Source organism: Kryptolebias marmoratus, linkage group LG8 (genome assembly GCF_001649575.2).
Source record: "Kryptolebias marmoratus isolate JLee-2015 linkage group LG8, ASM164957v2, whole genome shotgun sequence".
NCBI lineage: Eukaryota > Metazoa > Chordata > Actinopteri > Cyprinodontiformes > Rivulidae > Kryptolebias > Kryptolebias marmoratus.
In genome coordinates, this window is record NC_051437.1 from 20,630,067 (window position 1) to 20,651,867 (window position 21,801).

Here is a 21,801-nt window from a genome sequence, read left to right on the forward strand (position 1 = left end):
ATGATTTATGTGCGCTATATCAATACCTCTAATGAATTTTTATACTGCAATAGATCTTTTGCTATTACTGTATATTCCAAGTGTCATGTAATTATTGTCTGCACGTCAGCAATATGTTTGCCCAATCAGGTGGACTCCTGCTGTCCTTGATGCCCACACCCAGTGTAGATGAAAGTGGCCAAAATGCTAAAGTACACAGAAAGTGTCATGATGACAGAACAGAATAAAGAGGAGTGAGGGAGGAAATTGTGGGTTTATTGCAACCAATATCTTCAGCACAGTATTCAAGAGTAATATTGCAATGGCATGTTTTTCTAATATTGTGCAGGCCTAGCTAAGAGGTAAAACTTAATTTTCTGGTGATGACACACAGTTCAGAAATTGAAGGAAAACCCTTTTGCAGAAAGGAAACATGCCATCTAACTTGTAGCTATCTTGTAGCTATCAGTGTCAAAACGTAACGTTTTCTTCAAGCTCTTCTTCTTTCTTTTTTGCCCAAATGGAACCGAACAGTAATTGATGATATTTGTATTTATTTATTTTAGTCACACACAGGAAATACCATGGCTCTGGGTAGACCATTTGGAATATGTGTAATGAAATGCTAGTGACTAAAACCCTAAAACCTCGACAAATAAAAACATAAAACCATTTGCATGTGCAAGTATGTTTTATTTATTGATGTTGCTACCTCAAAGAATGCACGAGTCTTATTAGACCTTTGTTGTGTTGTTGCAACAATCGAACATCAAGAGATAGAAGTGTTTGTGGCAACCAGGCAGAGAAAGGGAATAAAACCGAGAGATGGTCATGTTTTATTAAGCCTGATAATGCAGCCTAATCTTTGGCTAGGGTTACACTTTGCTTTGTGGGTAATTAGAGATCATGTCGAATGCCTGGCCTGCTGAATAATTGCACTCCGCCCCTAATCCCCTCCTATCCGCCTTTCACCCGCCACCTCATTACTTGTCTTCTCTCATTTTCTCCCTCATTCTCTAAAAACCCAATGTGGTAAAAACGCAAATATGGCAGCCATATTTCAGTTAGCAAGTCATTTGAAAGTTTCTACCTCGCCCTGAGATACTTGGAAATGTGCTTATGTGCTCATAATTCAATAAGAGGAAGTCAACAGTGGAGCACTTTGTGGTTTGCTTTGTGGAACTTGTTAGATGAATGACTAATGCCTCCTGGCAAGTGCCTCAGGTTTACTATTACCAAAACAATGGCACTTGACACAGAGCTGGGTAGCCTTAGTTTTCAAACAGACAGGAGCTCAGGCTGCTGTTTTCCTTTTGAACCCTAAATGCTGACTGCCCGTTCATGCAGCAACCTCCAAACACAGAGACTCACAGAAAGGAAACTCTTATCTGACAAGGAACATGTTAAAAAAGAAAGAAACATCTTTCATCGCTTATTGTCTTCCATTTTTCCATTATTAAAAACAGAAATGTTTCCATTTCTCCACATCGAGAGTTAGCTATTATCACAATAAACATGTTTTGACACGCACCCACACACATAGTGAAATAACAAATGGCCTCGGTCTAACTCTGACAACAAATTTATTAAACTGTCCTTACATTTCATGCAGAAAATGATGCAACCTGGTTCAATTTTAGAGCAGAAGCATCAAACTAAAGAAACCATACATGGCAAAGACTAAATGAAAGCCAAGTTAATAGTCCAACTCGGTACTGAGTTCATGCAGAGTTTCCCAGGGAACTTGCTTCACACTTTGTGGTTTAAGCTTGAAATCCCCACTGCTTGTAGAGCAATAATTAAACCAACTGTATAAGAAACAGAGTGATTTTATCTATCTTATATCTCAGTGACAGCTCATAAAACGTCATCCTACTGTATGCATTAAATGAATCATTGACCGATCAAGTTGTCTTGGGAAACTCTTGTTTTCCTAAAAGTATGATAACAGCTATAAAAAATAAAGAAGTTCTCAGTCATGTGAAGTTACCCAAACACATGACACTGAACTCATTAACCCCATCTTTATTAGTATAGATGTTAAAAATGATAATTTATACATGCACAAACTTTATAAGCAAAATTGCTGGGGTTGTGCAAGAAAACCAGCATTTAAACAAGTCATAGCATCAAGCACTGACTAAATGAATAAGAAAGTCTTGAAATGCTAAATGTGACATGTTCAAAGTGTTCAAGTAGTTCAAGTATTTGTCATATGGTACAAATTGGTTCTAGACTGAAGAAACGGTCTCTCAGATAAAATCAGTTTTAGTTTTTTGGCCTCTAAACTGATGTAGTGGTTGTTTGTCATTTTTACCATTTCCTGAAATCTCCTTGTTAGGTTGTGAAACATGTTTGGTTACATTTTAATGAGAAAAACTTTATTTCTTTTTTTTTGTTTGTTTGTTTTTTATGTTTTTCAAAAACTGTCATTCAGACTTTTTAGGAGAGTTACTGATTAAACATCAGTTTTTGGAATGACATCAAGATAGAGATCTCTTTTACTGCCTAAGATAAAATGCACACATGCATTGATTGTGCACAATTATCCAGTGACACGCTCTTCCAGCACACTCGTTTCTTTTTTTTTTGCATTAATGATACCCTGATAGAATGGCCACTTATAATTACAAATGTTAGTTTTAATTCATTTGATCTGTGGTCACTTAGGAGACCAAACAAAAGAACTGGCCTGTTCTGTTTTAAGGGATGTGAGCTGCTGCTTTGTACTCAGCACACTTATAAAATCCAAGCTAGTTAAATGTCCATCAGTATTATTTATTTACAGTATATAGCCTACCTCACACATTCACATTTAGGGTAAAATTTCAATCACTAATTATTTTAACATGCAGGTTTTTGGACTGTAGCATGTAACTGGAAGAAAATAGATAAATAAACAAAAACATGCTTGTGTGAGTAGAACATACAAAATCCTCACAGTAAAGCCCCAGCCAGTATTCGAACCAGAGACCTTCATGCTTTGAGGAAACGGAGCTAACCAACGCACCAGCGTGCCATTCAGTAACGAAACAATGCTTGTCATTTACATCATATGTGCATCTATGTCTGTGCACAACACATGAATGCTACACAACTGGAGTTGTTTCAGACATTAGATACACATAATGTGCAAGTAAATGTTTCCCAATTGGGGTTAACTGATCTAAGAAATAATATTAAGTAAATGTGGTACATAAACATTCAGTAGTTAAGGGACATTATTTTAAACACACCTGGTCTGAATCTGAGTCTACAGTACTGCATATGCTGCTGTTAACAGGAAGCTAATATGCTAGCACACGGTCATTGCTCAAGGTTACTATGAATATAACTAATCTCTGAACATTTTTTACAGTGTTGTCTGTTGAGTGACAGTGCTTTTGTGTGATTAAACCTGCATGTATTGACAAGATCAGATTAAAGTAGGTGGTGTGCATCACAGTTTATGGCCTAAGGGAGAATCAGAAAGACAGATAAATTGGAGAAATGGGGTGGGTGTCACTCTGACTTGGAAAAGGTGAGAAAGGTAGGCCATCAAAATACTTTGACTGACTCAATCTGTTATTGTCCATCTGTTAAGTTACTGTATTTGCTTTAAGCAGCTGAAAGAACTCACTATATATATATTTATATATAAACCACTAACATGTGGTAGTATATATATATATATATATATATATATATATATATATATATATATATAAATGGTTAAATCTCCCCAATTTTTTATTTTTTATTTTGTAATGACTGAGTTACTGAGCCCATCCCATTTGGGAAATACCTTACTCATGTTATCTCAGAAAAAAGTAAACTGTGTGTTGTGCACCTGTAGCTTTTATTTTAAGCCTTATTTTGACTATTTTATGCCCTAACCTCAATTGTTAGGGCACTGTTGTGGCTTAGAAGAAGAAATATGACACACGTCATTAATCACAAATTGTCAAATCATAGCATCTTCTTATATGTGAATTTAATGTCTGATTTACAATGTTGCAAAACACATTAGTAACATAATACAAAGTAGTAAATAATGTAACATGAGAGCTGAAAGGCTTGTGTAATTGATGATTGGTATCAGCACAGACAGATCTTCCTTTTAGCTTCTGGTGATCAGTGATGGCCTCTACAATCCTGATCAGAGCACCCTCAGTTTGTATACTTCAATCATTTATTACCTGACTTGTGTGGAATGTTGAAACACTAATTGGAGATGCTAGTTTTAACTTTCTCTTGACTGTATAGTGGTCAAATTATTTGGGAATATTTTGTAACGTTTGCTTTGTTAGTCACTTTCATTGATAAAATAAAAGACTAGTTTTTTATTGTTCAGAAGGAGACAATAAATAATCCACTAAATCATCCAATTAAGAAATGAAAGTAACTTTTAAACCCTTAAAAACTACACACAAGGTCACACTCCCCAACTTTTATGCCTCAAAAATCCTTAAGATTCACACAAACACACAAGCCACATAGCTTTGAGGCATTTCATTTCCTAACATTCAATGGCAACATCACAATATAATGGGATGGGGTCACGTGACAACAGCAAGTATGTGGAGCGATCACATCACTCTTTTTGTCTCTGTGCAGCTTGAAGGGCAGAACGGTCAGTCATTACATAAACTTGGGTTGGTTCAATTACAGAAAAAAATGTGCTTTGTGTCCTTGTCGTAAGCAGAGTGATACAGCACATAAAAAATAACTTTGTTGTCCATTCTCCTTCAAGATTTTGATGGAAGACTTGCTTTCTGTGCTTTCATCCATGGACATATGCTGAGCTGAAGTGTTCTTTTTTTTACATTTACATTTGAGGTAAAATAAACCTGAAATAGTTTTTGTATTTTAAAGCATTTGTCCAGTTGAATAATGGTTTTTATTTCTTTAAAACTATAAACTGATAAAGATTATAAAATCAGTCTAAACATGGAAAATCTAACTATTCCCATTTAGAGCAAGATCACATGTTTACTTCACTGTAGTTAATAGTTATAGTTAGTTGTGAAATTAAATATAAGCAACCATAAATATAATTTTATAAAAAGTCTCAGTCTCCCAGCATCCAAATCAATTCCTTTTTATTCTGCTTTGTTATCCAAACAAATGACCACAGACCTGCAGGTTCATTCTGACACATTCTGTAAAGTTCACATAAAAATAACTTTTTAAAACGAAAGGGCTAGAATTCCTTGAGGGAATGCAGTTTTAACTAAGATCATCTCATGCTGGGAAAATGGCAGAATTGTATCTGTTTTGATCAAAGATGTCACGCTCAGAGTGTGTGTTGTGAATATTGCCTCACAGTCAACACTTATGTGTTGACTTTTTGTACATTTTAGGTTACAGGGTTATTTCCAGCAGTTAAATATTTCATCTGTCACACCTTGTTGTGGCTAACGCTTGCTTAAGAATAATCACAATGCGCTCCATCACAGTACCATCACACACTTCTCACACACTGCTTTCAGAAGTACCTGTAATTAAGTCATCTTCGAGCCTTGAGAGTGTGACGCCGGTGCACTGAGCTGAGACCAATCTGCCACTAATTGTGCCGAGTCTTAATTTCTAATGGAATAAGGGCCAGAGGGAATGCTGCTTAATGAGCTGCAGTTAGTGTTCATTTGTGTGTGAGTGTGTGTGTCTGTGCTCTTTTATCTGTTTACAGTAACTGCCATTGCCCCGGTGAACAGAAAAACAAGTGTGAGTAAAACAGGATGTTCTGTTTTGATTTGGTTACCTCATTTCTGTTTCTACGAAACTCGTGAGCCATTTCTGTCTTGCCAAACTCCTTATTTGTTTTTAAAACACTGTGAATGCCGTTTAAAATTAGCAACTGCCCTGAATGTTCATTAGATAAGCCTTTTAGATATTTTCTTTTACACATGCAGAAAGAGTGCCCTGCTTAGAAACTGTGACAGTGTAAACCCCTACAAAACTCAGAAGTGATTTTGCCTTTGGCATTCATGTTATTACTCAGAAATATGGTTGTAGACTGGAACTGGGAAAGATTGTTTACATTGCCTTGGGAGTGTTTGTGTCATGATTTAGATTCCAGGCATTTCAACATCCAAATAAATCAGTTTAGACTTCTGAGTACAAGTAAACCTCTCGAAAAAGAAATGGGCCAGCTGTGTTTAAAGCCTTTTATGTAGTTTTATCTCCAAAGCTCGAGCGACTCTGTTTTTAGTTATTGCAAGCAAAGAAAGTGTCAAAGTTCATATAGACCATACAGACATGCATGCATTCATAGCTTGTATTTTCAATATAAAGTTGCTTTTAAAACCTTTGCATGGGATGTATGTTGGTTATTTATCTGAAAGATTGCCCTAGTCCTTGGGATTTTATTGACAACATATAGACTCAAACATAACACACACAACAATCAACAGACAACAGCCTAAAATATGTTGTACAATAAATGAATAAAACATCACAAGTACCCCGAAGACACATGCCTGCGTGGAGCTTTCGAACACTTGGGTGACTTCATTGTAATTTTTTCTACCTTATCGCTTTTGAGTGGAGTTTGCTTTTGTAACGGACTCAGGGTCCTTCCTCTTATTGTTTCAATATGTCAGGGCATTGTTTGAATGAGGTCAACCATTACCGATCAGGCCTGGGGCCAAGTTGACTTCAGCTGATTTAATTGAATCTACAACATGAGTCAAACTCAAACAAGCAGAGGCTCCTTTGCCTTGACAGCCTCATTACTCCACATTAAGAACTCATTTCACAATGCATTGTGACTTTGGTCCTGACAAATGGTGAAAAGAGATGAAATCAAATAAGTGAGTACATTTTGGAAGACTACTGAAAGCCTTTTGCTGAAAATATCCCAGTACTGTACAGGTTTCTGACTAGAGGAAAGCCAAAAAAATAATATGCCTTTCTGCTGTTTTGTATATGTTAATATAAATGCCTTCTGGGTTAAAGTGTTCCTATGTTTGCCATCTGCAGTAATGGATTGACATTCAATGCCATTTTCCATCTTAAATGGATTTTTTGTCAAAGCCTTATGAATTCAACCTGCGTTGTCACTCAAGACGCAGACATTGCTGAGAGAGGAGAAAATATGCGAATGAAACCTTTCATTGCACATTTGAGTGTTAGCTGTGAGCAGACCAAATAATGACGCCTTTATTTTGTCTACTCTGCAACAAACAAAGAGGTCTTTCTTGTGACATACCAGAAGATGTGGTATCAGGCAGTATAACGACATACATTATGTATATTAAGCATGCCTAACATTCACAACATCCCTACAGAGTGCTAATTGCTTTGGAGCATTTTTGTTAGCTCAAACTTCAACTAGATTTCTCAATTAAGCTTGCATTTTTTCAAAGAAATTAGCAGCTTGGTCAGAGCTTATGGGAAAAAAAAACAAAAAAAAAACGCATGGCAGGCTCAATGTGCCAAGGCCTCCTTCCCCTATAGGGAAGGAAATGTTGAGACTGCAAGGACTGTGGAGTGTAGATATGGCAGTGTTTGCTTAGGGCTAGGTATCAGGCACAAAAACAAACATGGCTGCCCTTAATGAGTCTGTTTGCCTGCCAAAGGTAAAGACAGCTGTTGTCTCTCGCCACAATGGAACAGGCCTCAGTGCCACAAAGCACAGAGGAGCCCTGCACGTCCCCATAGTAACGCTCACCTCGTGTGTACTCAAGGGGGAACTTATTAAGTCTTCTTTACAGATAAATAGTAAAATGTAAATTGTGAGGCACTTTCATGAGGTCGGACTGCGAAATGAAAAGGTTTATTAGGTCTCTGGAGTGTTAAAGTGAAATCGCTGCTGGGAGAGTGACACGGCTGTGCACTGAGGTTAGGCACATAACTCAGAAGATCAGCAAGTGAGAGTTGAGAATTTATGGTTTTCTGTGTTTGATAAAGCAGAACCTGTGCTCTTTGACTGTTTCTTGGGCCTTACTTACACCATCTGTCTTTTGACACAGAATATATGTACAAAAAAAACCTTTCACTGCAAAGAGGTTTCTTAAAAAGACACATTCACATGATTATAGGTAAAGAAATAGATAGTAAAACCTCAAAAAGCACTTCTCTTCACTATGTAAACATTAATACATTATAGCTCTACCTGTCCTGCCCAATCATTATGGACAGCCTAATTTTAGACATACACATATAGGTGGGCTCTTTGAGAATAGACAAGAAGCTGTGGACATAAAAGGTTCAGCAGTCAATTACATCAGGGTTGCCTCTATTGAAGCAAAACGCTCCCAGCCCCCACCATTTTCCTGGCATTGTTTACAGTACATTTTCAGCTACTGAATGGAAGACATTTTTTCCATTATTAGTCTGACTTCTGACCAGGAAGAAAAATGGCTGCATAGCAATAAGGTATAACATTTATAACTGAATGGTTGAGTATGCTAACGTTTTAGTAAACAAATCGAGTCGACTTTAATTCAAATGAAGAGAACAAAATCATAAACTAGGAAGTGCATATTTATGGGTGTTTTATCTAGAAATTCAATAAAATCGGATTAGGGCATTTAACGTATGATTCACCTTTTAAAAAGTGTTTTCCTAGGTGATAAAGATTAGCTTCCTCTTTTAGATTAAATTAGCCATGACAAGGCGTGTTAAAGATGGTTTTGTTCTGTTTCCTTTATTCTAAAAAGTCATAAAGCATATGGAACTTTTTTTTTGTAGATTTACCAACGGCTTTTTTTGTTACTTTTCTATTGTGGCATTAACATTAAAATTGGACTGTGGTTACCAGATCAGTGCAGCTAAAAGGTGCATTTCCTGTCTATTTCATAGAAATGCCACAAAATCTACATGTCAGTGTTGTAATTGGTCTAAAAATGCCCCTGACCACATGTTTCATGCTACAAAACCTGCATTATGACTGGTATGACTGGCATCCCCTGCCCTACATTTTTGCAATAATTTCATGCAATTCACGCTTAGCTGTGTAATATTTTGCAACCAAGACATTCAATTTGGAGAGAATGTTGGTGCTTGATGATTTGTAAGGCATCATTCAAATGTAGAAATTATTTTGCTCTCTCCTGCCAGACGCTTAAAATTTAGATTTCTTGCTTCAAAAACATCACTGTGGCATAGTTTTACTTTTGTTAAGTTAATCTGTAAGCAATATATAACAAATTTAGCAAAATAGGTCAAGTAAAAAAGGTTATAATAAACACATTTTATGAAATTTGTTGTAACTTAATGCTGTAACAGAAAGTTATCAGGTTAGTTGGTTACCAGTAACACTACAAAGCTGATCTGCTTGTTTGTTAATATTTGTTTGATTTTGTTTTTTGAAGATTGTAACTATAAAATGTTATTCTTCTTTGTGTTTTAGGCACTGGGCTTTTGTATTTGGTTGTAATCTTTTAGTACTTTCATGCATTGTTTTCTTTCAAATAGCTAATTTTCTGAGAAAGTTTTTAATTTTATTTTTAATGGCTTTCCAAGAAAAGGGAAAATAAAATGGCAATGCACATCTAACACATCCATCTTCTTTGCTTATCTAAAGAAGAGGAATAAGATATCCATTTCCTCAGTCTCATGTCTTTGGTTTACACTCAATGCCAAGTGTCAACATTGAGCCTTTTGACAGTCATTTGTCATGTGGAGCAAGCAGACAGGTTGGACAAGCCAGTTTTTTTGAATATCCCTGTTATCAGCCACTTGCTGTTTTACAGATTGCAAACTTCTGCCATGTTTAAGGTTAAAAGTGGTCTAATCAGAGATTATTACTTAATAACCTTGACTGGCTGTTGATTGAGAATGAAAAGCCAATTATCATAATAGGATATGGGGCATAATGACAGAATTAAATGAGTGTGACAGACACACAATAGGCCTGCTCTGTCATCGCCTTAGCCCAGCACGCTTATTAGAATTAATCTGGCCTGATTAAAAATGCAAATGGCTTGAAATCATTGATGGAGTTTACATGTTTTTATAACATTTAACTGATTTAATTACATGGAAAATGAAATGGTGAAATGTGCGACTGAATTTGTTTAATTAATTTATTTTTTTTGTTGTCACCCTCCTGCCGATTTTCACTGAGAAATGATTATTCTCTCATGCCAGGAGAACAAGGTAATGAGATTAGTGCCTTCACTTTCTCTGTTTCCCCTTCCATCTCCATCTTTCAGGAGATGATGGTTTGGTTCATCGAAGCAAGCAGAGCCGCATTATTCTTATCCCGGAAAACATTTTATCTTAGTATAAGAAGCACCAACTGTGTTGTGTGGGCTGAGAGCGTCACAATATTTTATATTCCCTCCTACAATATATCATTTCAAAAGACCACTATATGATTTATAGCCAGAAAGTAACAAACATTCTGCTTCATCCTGGTGCTTGTTTTCACACTCAGCAATGAGGGAGGGGGATCAGAGGTCGTAACAGACAGATTTAATTGTCTGAGGTGTATTGAGTTGCTGTTCCGACAAGTTGTCAGGGAAGACGACATGTTTTGACACTTACAGTTCGACTGCTGGATGGTGTTTCCTGCCAAATGGAAATTTATCACATAACCTGTAAAGGCAAGCAACAAGTGTCCATGAAGTTTCAGTAATTCTGTGCGTTGCTGCAGCTTCAAGATTAGCATCTCTTTCTATACAGCTGTTCAGTATGTTGCACACACTAACCCTGTTTGAATGAAAACACCAAGTTACTGTTTTCTTCTTAAGACTTTAAGCTAATGTTTGATCATCTTTCTTACTTGTTTGGTGTTTTTGCACCTTTCAGTTGTGGACTTAAGAAATGTGCAAGCATGTGGTGGACTTCCTCTAAGGAAAGGAAATAGATTTGTTTACTTTAGACACACAGGCAACATGCATTGGTTTTTCTATGCTTTTGTATTTAAATTGAAAGTTTTTATTTCTCTGTTGCTGTTCTTAAAATCATAAAATGTCAACATTCTCCAAAAGAATGCTTTTGGCAGTGACAGAATGTCACAAATCACAATGTTTTGTGTTTTAATCCTTTTTTGCTCTGTTTTTTATGCATTTAGCCTCACAGCATCATGAGCATTACAGCAATCATCTATAGTGTAGAGGTCCCAGTATTATGCCTTGAATTTTTAAAGTCTGCAGAGAGAGGAAGTTATACAAATGCAAAACCTTGTGTTGACATAACAGGATCAATTCAAACTCTGTGTCCGAACATCAGCTCAATGTGTTGAAATGGAAAGTATGCTATCGATCTGTGTGCATTAGAGGTCTACAGTAACATAAGTAGTGAGTGGCAGAACAAAAGAGACACTGTGAGTCACACAGGAGACGACATGCAGCACAAAGAGGGCAGCAAACTTCATGCTGTCTGTTGGCATTTCATTGTTTATCATCTCAAGTCTTAAAGTATATTTGTTCTTCACGAAGGAATTCCACTGAGATGCAGCTGGAATTGATTTTGAAAGGTTTGGGTGTGTATTGGCATAATTGCCCCGCAGAAGGAAAAGGTCATTAAAGTGGGCTGTAGTAAAGTGCAGAAAAAATCTGACATGTGATTACTTTAATAGTGAGGAAGCCACTTAAGTCTGCTGTAACAGAGGCCAGGCAGCACAGTTACATCCTTGAAATCAAGTTGCTCATTTTTATCTCCTCATTTTTATCTGCCTTCACTCACAACTGGATTGCTTTATGAGTTTGGAAAGCATCCATTCTGCACTGATATTTCTGCTCTTCCAACTCATTCTTTGCCTGCAGGGGCAAAACACAATTACTCTATTGTGCCACACAATACAGTATATGGCATTTTGCACATTTCAACCAGAATAAAAGGCACAGTGTTTTTGTTGCATATGGAATTGTGATAAATAAGCTTTAGAGAAATAGCAGTGCAGGAGAGTTCATTGTCAGAGTGGATTAACGTATCTTAAAGTTAGAACCCCTTTATCAAAACTAAACAGAAACGTAAAGAAATATTGCATCATCGACCCAAATATTTTGCTTTGTTTAATCAGTTCTAAAAAACTATTTTAAAAACTGACTAATCAACTACAAGGTGCAAAGGAGGCAACACTGAAAAGGTGTCAAGGCCACACTGCCATGTATGTGAAGACAAAGATCTTTGACCACATCTAAGAAGAAAGAGAAGCAGTTAGACAACAGTGTCAGTACCATTTCAGTAACTGCAACAGTACCTACACAATGATGACAGGAAACGTGGTGGTAACAAGGAAAACCATGATATACCACATGGAGAGGTAAAAATAGGCCACTTGGCACAAGAGACGGTAAGAGAGGGGGAGGAGTAGAATCAGAAAGAGAGGAAAATTGGTGCAGTTCATGTAGGGACTTTTTTTTTTATTTTACACCCAAGATAAGAAACCTCCTTGTTTGGCAAGTTATTAGATCAAGCTCATTTTCACTTGCTGGTTTCTGAGACAGCAGCAGAGAAAAAAACAAAACAAAACAAAACAAAAAAAAAACATTTCCTCTTGTTAAACAGCAACTGAACAATGAACATCCTTTTGTTTTGAGTTTACAGTCTGCACCTCCTACACCGTCGCAGTTAGAAAAACTCCCCTCTTTAACCCCTTACATTTAAAACGTGTTACACCTCTCACTTCTTAACATTGTTAGTAGTATTACCTCTAAATGCTAACCTTGGAAAAACCCAGATGTGTTGTTGGTATCGTGGTCATCGCTGCATGTGTTCCTCCAGTTGATCACTGGTTTGTCAGTTTTAAGGACATTATAGCAGACTATTGAGGGCTGTATGCTGGATATTATCTGGATATTTGTTCACCAACACAAAACGTTTATTAAACTGTACCTACAAATACAACTTAATACAGTGTATGTGGTTGACGTGTCACTTCCCTTCAATGTGTATTTTCCTTTTGTTGCTGTTTTAGAGAAAGCGTTTTAGATTTGCAGCAAGATTTTATATGTTTTTTGTCTGTCTATGCTCAATGTCTCCATCAAGTTATGACATTTCTTCAACTTTTTCCGTACTCTTTCTGAGAAACAGGCTAGCAAAACAGAAACAGTCTTGGTTCTTGGATCACACCCATTCTCAAAATTGTTTTATGTTTGTACAGCATTACGCCATACTGCATAAGCTTCTGTTGCCTTTCACCCGCCCACTTCAGTCATCAAACTCAATCTTCATTTTCATCTCATCTCTCCTCAACTGTTGCAACTTTATGGCATTAGTAAAATGTAGCTGCAGAGAGCCATATAGACAAACATACTTGTACAAAGAAACATTCACCACAATATTACAACTCAGTTTTATGATTGTTCTCATTAAACAGTAATTGTCTTCAGAAACACATTTTATCATACTAAACATAAAAAAATGCAGAAACCTTCCAGTTTTATTGGGCTTTTGTTTATTGTAGACAGCATATCAGAAGCTCCATTCTATGTTTTTTTTAACCAACTGGGTAGGTACTCCAATAATCTTGAGCTTTATTTCACACCTAAGGGCTAACATTCACCACAGAAATTACATTTGTCTTTTTAGGAAAAGACAGGTCCATATGAGAACTTCTGGTCCACCACAAGGTTAGTGTTCAGAACCTAAATTGTTCTAAAGATGTGATAAAACAATAATACACACAATCGACCATCAAAACTACCATGACCAACAACAGATAGTACTCATCATTTAATCAGAACAGTACTTTTAAGTTAAATAACCTACAGTTTATAGTCATTAGTATGATCAACATTAGGACTTTTTGTATTTAAATCATCAGCTGAGGGCTTGTTGGTGGTGTCTTGACTGGCTTGACAGACTGGAAAATTGCCAACTTGTTTTTTAATGACATGAAAATGCATTTAAATAAACATATAAATACAATTTGCAGTCAAAAGCAACACCTTAAGGCACATGTAAATGTTTTGTATGATGAACAATGAGTTTTAGAAAGCTGTAACACTAATGCATGTATAGCTGAATAGTTGTCTGTTGTGGGCAAAGTTTGTGATGTGTGACCTTATGACCAAAACATCTCTCATAGACGAGGCTAATAAAGACTCTAAAAACCCTCGAGAGGGAGGATAGGGGGAGTGATTTGCATGTTGCATGTTTAATTCACATAAATAGAGGAACTCGGTGCAGTTCCTCTATCAATTTTCAGTTTGAATTGAGTACCTCCTTAAATGAGAAATAAACAAGAAAAAAAGCCTATTGGCTTTTTAAGTTAAAGAAAAACCTCGACAGAACCAAACCTGCCCACATGTGTATGCAGACAGATAAACAAATCGGGTTAAAATGGTCAAATAACTGATTGTTACTCTCCTAATAAAAGATATTTGATGCTCAAGCTCTTCCTTTCCAAACAGAAAACCAAATAATGGTCAAGCTGTAACACCGAGTCAGCAGAGTCCTCTTATGGCGCTTTAGAGGAATGAAAAATGATGTGCAGCCATGCCTGCCCTCTTCTGCATATCTTCTCATTCATCTGGGCTGCTCATTAAAGGGTAATTACCTGTAATTAGTGAATCATGTCGCTTTAATGAAGATGTTGAAAGCTGTTGGAGCCAGAAGGGCTGGCCTTGATTCTAAGTGATGTTCAAAATTAGTGGCAGACAAGAATTCAATAACGGCGGGCAGCATAATGAAATGCTCACGTTTTCTTCCCGGTGTCATAGATGGCTTGTGTTTTGTTTATGTTTCTCATTAATCTTTAATTCCAAAACCATCAACACCTGGCTCTGGAGGGCAAGTATGTGTTACTGTATCACATCAGACTAATAGGCGCAATGTAGATGAAGCTGTGTGTCTCTGTATGCTTGTCTGTGGACTGAGCGTATTCCTTACTCTAATGTCTGTGTGTGTGTGTATGTGTGTGTTCCCTGGCGGCATGGTGAGTGTTTAATCTGGCCCGGTGGCGTGCCGTTGGCCCGGCTAATCACAGTGTGTCTGTAGGAGTGCGCTGAGCCAGGGGAGCACGCCGTCGCTAACAGCCCCTGACAGACTCATTAGAGAGACCTGGCACTGAGCTTTGCAAGGCACACACACACAGACAAGTGTACACACTCAAACACTTTGAGACACACACTGTGGGAAAGGCACTCACACACTGAGATAAATTCACACACTTCCACACTTCTTTTCTCCCCCTCCCCCCTCATGTTCTTACACTCTCATTCATATAATTATCCAATAACTGTGATCTGTCTCTTTCTTTCACACACACACACACATTCACACAGAGTTCCACGTGTGAGACAAGGCAGGCAGTGACCCCTCGCAGTCGCAGCCCAAACACAGACAAGAGCTGAGAGGGCATCTGGGAAAAGAGGAGGGAGGGGGGAATGGAGTGTGGGAAAAAAGACAGAGACAAGGCAAAGTGGAGGAGTGAAGTGCAGATAAGGAAAGTGTTGGATGCAGCCGTTCTTTCTCCAATTCAGATAATTTAAATATACAAATGGCATCTTTTAAAGGCGAGTTATCTGCAATCAGGAGATTCTGTGCAACCTTTTGAAAACCTAGAGACATTAAAAACATAAAATGCTCTTTGAATTTAGCCTACATTTACAGCTATTGTAAATCTGAGAAAGGTTAGCATGTGGGTTGTTTTTTGTGCAAAACTTGCCTCTCTCCTCTTCAAAGGGTGAAAATTAAACCCCAAAAAACAATTCATTTTTGGTAAAGTGACATTTACTGAAGTTCGACAAACTGCTTTGACAAATTACTTAAGACTTGCTTGCCTTGCACTCACAACGAGGTTAATTGCAGCTCAGCTGCAGCAGCGCCAAGTGGAAACATTAGGTTTGGCTGAATAACAGGTGAATGCAAAGCAGGTCAATACGTAGTCAAGTGTGGGCCTGCCAGCTGTTCGCTCTCTCTGCACAACCTCAGCCCAGAGTCAACACACACACACACACACACACATATTCACAAACATGTTCAGGATTTGCACACAAAAAACAGACGCAGGGAGAGCCGTGTACAGTAAACAAACCCAGCATCTACCTATCATGCAATTGTGTATTTCTATTTTATCAAAAGGAATAAGAAAACAAATGTGATAAAGTAAATAATACACGTAACAATGCATCAGAAAGTGGTTTGAATAATGCATAATAACTGTCTGGAACTGCTTTATTTGATAAAACTGGCTGTATCTTAATAACAAATGTCACTTCTGTAGCCAAAGCCAGCAACAGCCAGTAAAGTCCAAAACCAATTACTCTGATGAAGTCACTTTTTCTGTGCATTTTGCTCTCACCATTTCACCATCTGGCAATTGTAAGTCAAATGTTTGCTTTGTAAACCCTGAAAAATATGACTCCAGCCACTTTAACTCATAGCAGTTTGTGGACAGCACAACTTGTCCAGAATACACAGAGCAACACAAAATGTCTGAATCAGATGTTTCTGGCATGTAGAGTAAAAACAGAGCACTTATGAATGTCTGGATGTCATTGTTATGTTTTGGGGCTTGAGTCTTTTTTTTTTCCCATCAGGAAAACTGTAGTTACAACAATAATATGCACATAAATTGTTTTTGTTGGGTTTTTTTTGGATGATAATAAATAGTGTGAATAAGTTATATTCCAATACTTTGAACTAGTAGTTAAAATTTGGCCAGCACAAATTTGTGATTTTAATATATTTTATGCTTTATACAAAATGTAAAATATTTTGAACTGCTCGTGCTATGTGCTGCCAAAATGCAAATATTTAGGGTAGGCCTATATACAAATGTAAAACAACAACTTAATCTTGCTGTTCTGTTGCTCTTTTTCTCATTTCTGTCTGTTATTTCCTTACGCTAGAACTTGTCCATAAATATGAATAAAAATCCATAAATGTAGAAAAAATTACTGTTTTACAAACTATTTGTGTTGTGAAGCCATGGGTTTCTTATGTGCAGAAATGTACATTGCTAGAATGTTCTAAATTAATATCTTGCTCCTGCGTTTGTGCTGTCCTTAGATATAATTGCTCTGTGACTTGATGTTATTTAATTAGAGATACTAAGGCATTTTAATTTGAGTCTAGAAGGATTTGTATTTAGTGGCTGTCAAAGGAATTGCACCTACAATTTTTCCTCAAGGGCTTTATAATTCAAACTCGGTAGCTATGTCTATATCTTATATTCTGTTAATGTGAGAGGCTTAACACTTCTGGGAAAAAATATATGTATTTTTGACAGTGTTTCAACACACGTCATAGACCTGTGTTGCTGATGGCTGTGTTCTATTTAGAGGCCGTTTTGCTTTTGCACGTCTTTGACAGATAACTTGCATGCAGCCTTCGTTATAACACCTGAGATCTGTTAAAACTACTGAATCACCTTTATCAAAATCAGCAGAAGTGCAATATCCATTAATTTAAATCAGGTGTGGCAGTGATTCCTGAGGTTCTAGGATTTGGGAACAATAAGAAACAAAAAGTGTCACAAGTGAAAGTGAGCAGAACTTAAAGTTTTTCAGGCTGCAGATCCTCCTGGTTCTGTACTTTTCTCACTGTGTGTGCACCCCTTTCTGTCGGTAGCTGTTATCCTTCGTTCTCATGCACTAACCTCTTTGTTTGGAATCCTAATCTTAGCTGGTGGAAGAAAAAGGAACATGTTTCGCTGACAGCCTTGTTTCACCTAAAAGTCAACTAAACGTGTATTTAATTTTCTCTGCCACTCTACCACATAACAGGCCAAATCTTGTCTCTTTCTTTCGCCAGTACAATAGATGTTTTGCTCTCCCCTCTCCTCCATTCTCTCTCAGTCTTCTTCAGCACAAGGCTATGACATTGAGGAAATGTGATGTGATGTATTGCAGTGAATAATGTATTCTGCAAGGATTGTACAGAGCTCGTAGAGCAGATGGCAGCAGGTTGATCTCAATGTGTGCATGCGTGTGTGTGTGCACGCGGGTGTGTGTGTTTAATGATGACAGTGTGTATGTGTGCGCCGTGCATTTGAGCTTGTGTGTGTGTGCATTTGTGCTCACCCAGAATGGGGGAGGGGAGCGAGGAAGAGAAGGTAGGGAGGGGCGTTGGGGGTTGGTTTACATGTGTGTCTATGTGAGCCTCCTTTGTGAGATAAAACATGCAAATGGTGGATTATTTTAATGCAGTTTTTTTTCCTAGAGCCTCAAGCCTTAATCCCTAAAGCAGTTGAAATGAAAATAGTATATATGTTTTCTTTCAAACTCTCCCCCTCACTTCTTTCTTGCTTTTTTTTTTTTTGCTTGTTTTTTTTTCCTTATAGGAATTTACCAGCTGTCGAGGAATTTGGATTTTTTGCACCTCAATTTCAGTCTGGTATAGTTACAACTAAAGACTGATTACATTTAGATATTGTGGAATTGATTCAAACCAGTAAAACTACCTTGTTACATAACAGACATGGTTATTTTTTTAACTTGACTGAGCGAAGGAGAAGAATTGTTGAACTTCTGAACACTTGCTTAAGCACTCTTACATGCATGAATGCAAAAAATGAATAAAACTGCAATTGCTGCATAACTAATTCCTGAAATGATTCTGTATCAATGGAGGACACCACGATACGACCATTTTTATTATACCTTTCATAGCACTGTACAGAGTATTAATTTGTTTGTTTTTTTAATCTACTGGATCATTTTCCCAAAACATTTTGAAAAGGCTCAGAGCTTATGAAATGAGAGTCAGAAAGTTTGACGTCTCCATCCTTTTCATATAACGGACATTTTGCATAACTGACTAAATGTGTTTAAGTATTTGAGCGAGCTGATTTAACCTCACTGGGATGGTTGATATTGTGGAATATGGCCTGAGGCACTTCATTAGTTGTAAATAATTGAGAGACCCAGATAGTGCTGAGGTGAAATTCTTGTTATTATTTTATAGAGTTTGTGTTCTTAGGGCTCTTCAATTTATTTTATTTAAAACGCACAAGGCTTTCCACAAATTACTCACTCGAAAGATTCACAATGGGTGCTAATGACTAGCTGTTCTTCTTCTATTGTTCTCCAAGCCCTTTGAGAGTGTTTTGCTGTTCCATTATCAGTTCTATTTCTGCTTTTGGTTTAGCTCTTCCGTATTTTATTTGAGTAAGTTTATGTACATTGGCAACAACAGGATACTAAAATTTCTATATATGTATACAGTAAATAGATAGCTCAAATTTGGAAGTGAAATGGTAGCATTCTGCCTCTCCTGAATCAGTGTGATGTAGCTGACAGCCAAACATGCAGCAGACTAGTATTTTGTCATTTGAATAGAGAGGGCAAGGTCATGCATAAATAAAACAGTATCAGTCTTTGGATGTCTCATTATTAAACAAACAAAATTTACCTGATGGTAATGTTTCCTGCACCTGCTTCTGTGTATTTATTGTCAGTCAGGCTCATGCAAATGCAGTTTGTTTAGATAAACATGCATTCAGCATATTTAACTGGTGAATGTTATTATTTTTTGAATCTCCGTGCCATATCTTTTTGTCTGTGCATGCTTCAGCTCAGGCAGTTTCTTAAAAGCGTTCATCTGTACATTTTGGGTTTTCTGGTGATGCAACTTAAAGGGCAGTGAGGTTTTTATTTAACATTGACACCCACCCGTCTCTATGTGACAACCAAGAAATGGGGGAGCATCTGAAAGTCTAAATGGTTTTTCACAGCACTCTTTGCTCTGTAATAACATGATTCTTTTAAACTGTGGTCTGTGGTGTGGGAATAAAAGTCTGTCTCTATTAACCTTACAATTGTGTTTTTAGTAAGATTGTAACAATTGTGGGTGGGCTTTTTTTTAGTCACTCTGGCAATGCAACTTGAGTAGTGACAGTTGTGCTTGAATCTTAACCAAGCTTTTTCCACTTTGGTAATAAGTCAGCCTTTATACTGACATTTAGAAGACGCATTCAGGGACCACAGAAGGAGAAGTTTAAAGACATAGGGGTGTCACATAACCTGAAAACAGCTCATGCTGCCGTTTGTCTCCAATTCTTCAAACTTAGTGGTCTTTGTCATTTACCAGGTCACAGCAGAGTCGTTATTGTACTCCAGTATACTTCCAAAATGACCAGTGAGAACAAAAACAAGCTCCATTAATTTTACTCACTTTTGCTCTTCTTGGCATTCAAGTTTGGATTTTATTGCTTCTCTAATTTCTCATCTACCAGACTTTTGCTTCATTTTAATAATTTAGGTAACAGTATTTGCAAGTTTGTAAACTTTGAATTTTTATTCATTTGTAGACTACGCTTCCTGTAGATGTTGTCTTTAATTAAATTGCTGTAGATTGATTACATTAGTTGAGTAAAACTAGCAGTCCTTGAAAAGAATGCATATCCCCCACCGGATGGGGACGACTCTCAGCTATTACCACACCAATTGTCAAACTGGCTGAGTCATAAGCATCTTTTGTGTTTGATAAAGCTGATTAGCTGTGGCAACAATACTTTTTGAGAGTTTCGTTAAAATCTGTTGAGTGGTTCATGAGATATTTTGCTAAGAGAAAGACAAACAAACAAAAAATCTCTTATAATCAACCATTAATTGGTGCAATGGTAACTACTGGTGCAAACTGTAAAAACGTTTGCCTATTTGTTGTAATCATAGTCCTTCACTGGTATAAGAAGTAGTAGGAATTGTTTTACTTCTGCATAATTTTCCACTATTTGATAAAAGTTTTTAAACTTACTTATTTTTGGAGTTTACAGCTTTTTCTGTGAGACTTAAAGGCAAACAGATCTTATTTATTTACTTATTTATTGTTTATTCATTTCCAAAAATAGCTCACATTAGCGTATACTACAGTAGTTGCATCAACATAAAAATCAATACAACAGTTATTTTTATATACTTAATTTTCCACTAAAATTGCTTTATCATGACAGCTTTAGTTCAGGTTTGAAAGTTGTACTTAAAATACACACCCACTAAACAAACAAACAAGAAATCCGTAAGCTTGCTGTTGGTAATTATCTGTATAAACTATACATAGAGAAAGTGTAAACTTTACTCCTGACCCTTGATGATTTTTTGTTCTCCTTGGCTCATTGCCACTCTTTTGTAGGGCTTTTGTATATAATATGCTTGTCAGTGTTTGTAGGAGAGAAGGGCGGTGTGGAAGGGGAGGAGGCATGTTCGGGGGTGGAGGGGATGTCAGCTCATTAACCTCCATTCTTCCCCCAGCAGAGCGCTGCATAAAATCACTATGTAACTCTCGTGTCATTACTCCTCCCCCTCCATTCGTTTGCTGGGAGTGACAGGAGAGCAAAGCAACAGGAAAAAAGGAGAAAGGTTCTTTACTAATGCCCTGCTTGTACCTTGTTAACTAAAGCCCTGGCATCTTGTTTCCTTCCCTACTTTTGTCCTCTCTTTCTCTTCCTTTACCTGCTGTCTGTCTCTAACCACAGGCCCAGTACAGTGTTAGGCTCCACACTGTCCCCCCATCAGGCATCAATCCATCTAGGAAAAGACTGGCCATTTCTATGGTGAGATACAGTCGCTAAAATCCCCATTTCTCTCAGAACCTCATCCGATTTGGAAACGCAAACATGAAGGCACTAACCTGCAGAATTTTAGAGAGCCCAAACTGTCTATCACTAGATTTGAGGTAAAATTACTCTTCGTGGGTAGAAATATTTCACCAAGATGCACGTATTGATCAGCTTTACCTGTTGAACAGCCAGTCAGATTCAGAAATAATGTGATTCTGTGGGGTTCTAATTTGCATGTATGAAATTCACTCTGCTAAAACCCAAACAATGCCTCTGTCCAACCATTGTAGGTAGATAATGAGACAATTTAATATTCATCAAAAATCTCCTTTGTGCTGGACAATTCACTCCGGACTTTGTGTAGCCAGTGTTGAGTTTCAAAAATCTTCTGCAAGTGCAACTCCAAATGAGACGCTACAAAAATATTTATTCTATTTAAAGTC

General features: G+C 37.2%; 1 protein-coding gene across 1 annotated transcript in view; it reads left to right on the plus strand.

Annotated features, from left to right (window-relative positions):
• The window catches only part of LOC108236702 (thymocyte selection-associated high mobility group box protein TOX-like), an 84,738-nt gene that overhangs the window by 8,012 nt on the left and 54,925 nt on the right, over positions 1 to 21,801 (plus strand). The window contains 1 exon segment of the mRNA XM_017417563.2: positions 21,275 to 21,352. Within this exon segment, the coding sequence (XP_017273052.1) occupies positions 21,275 to 21,352 (78 nt within the window).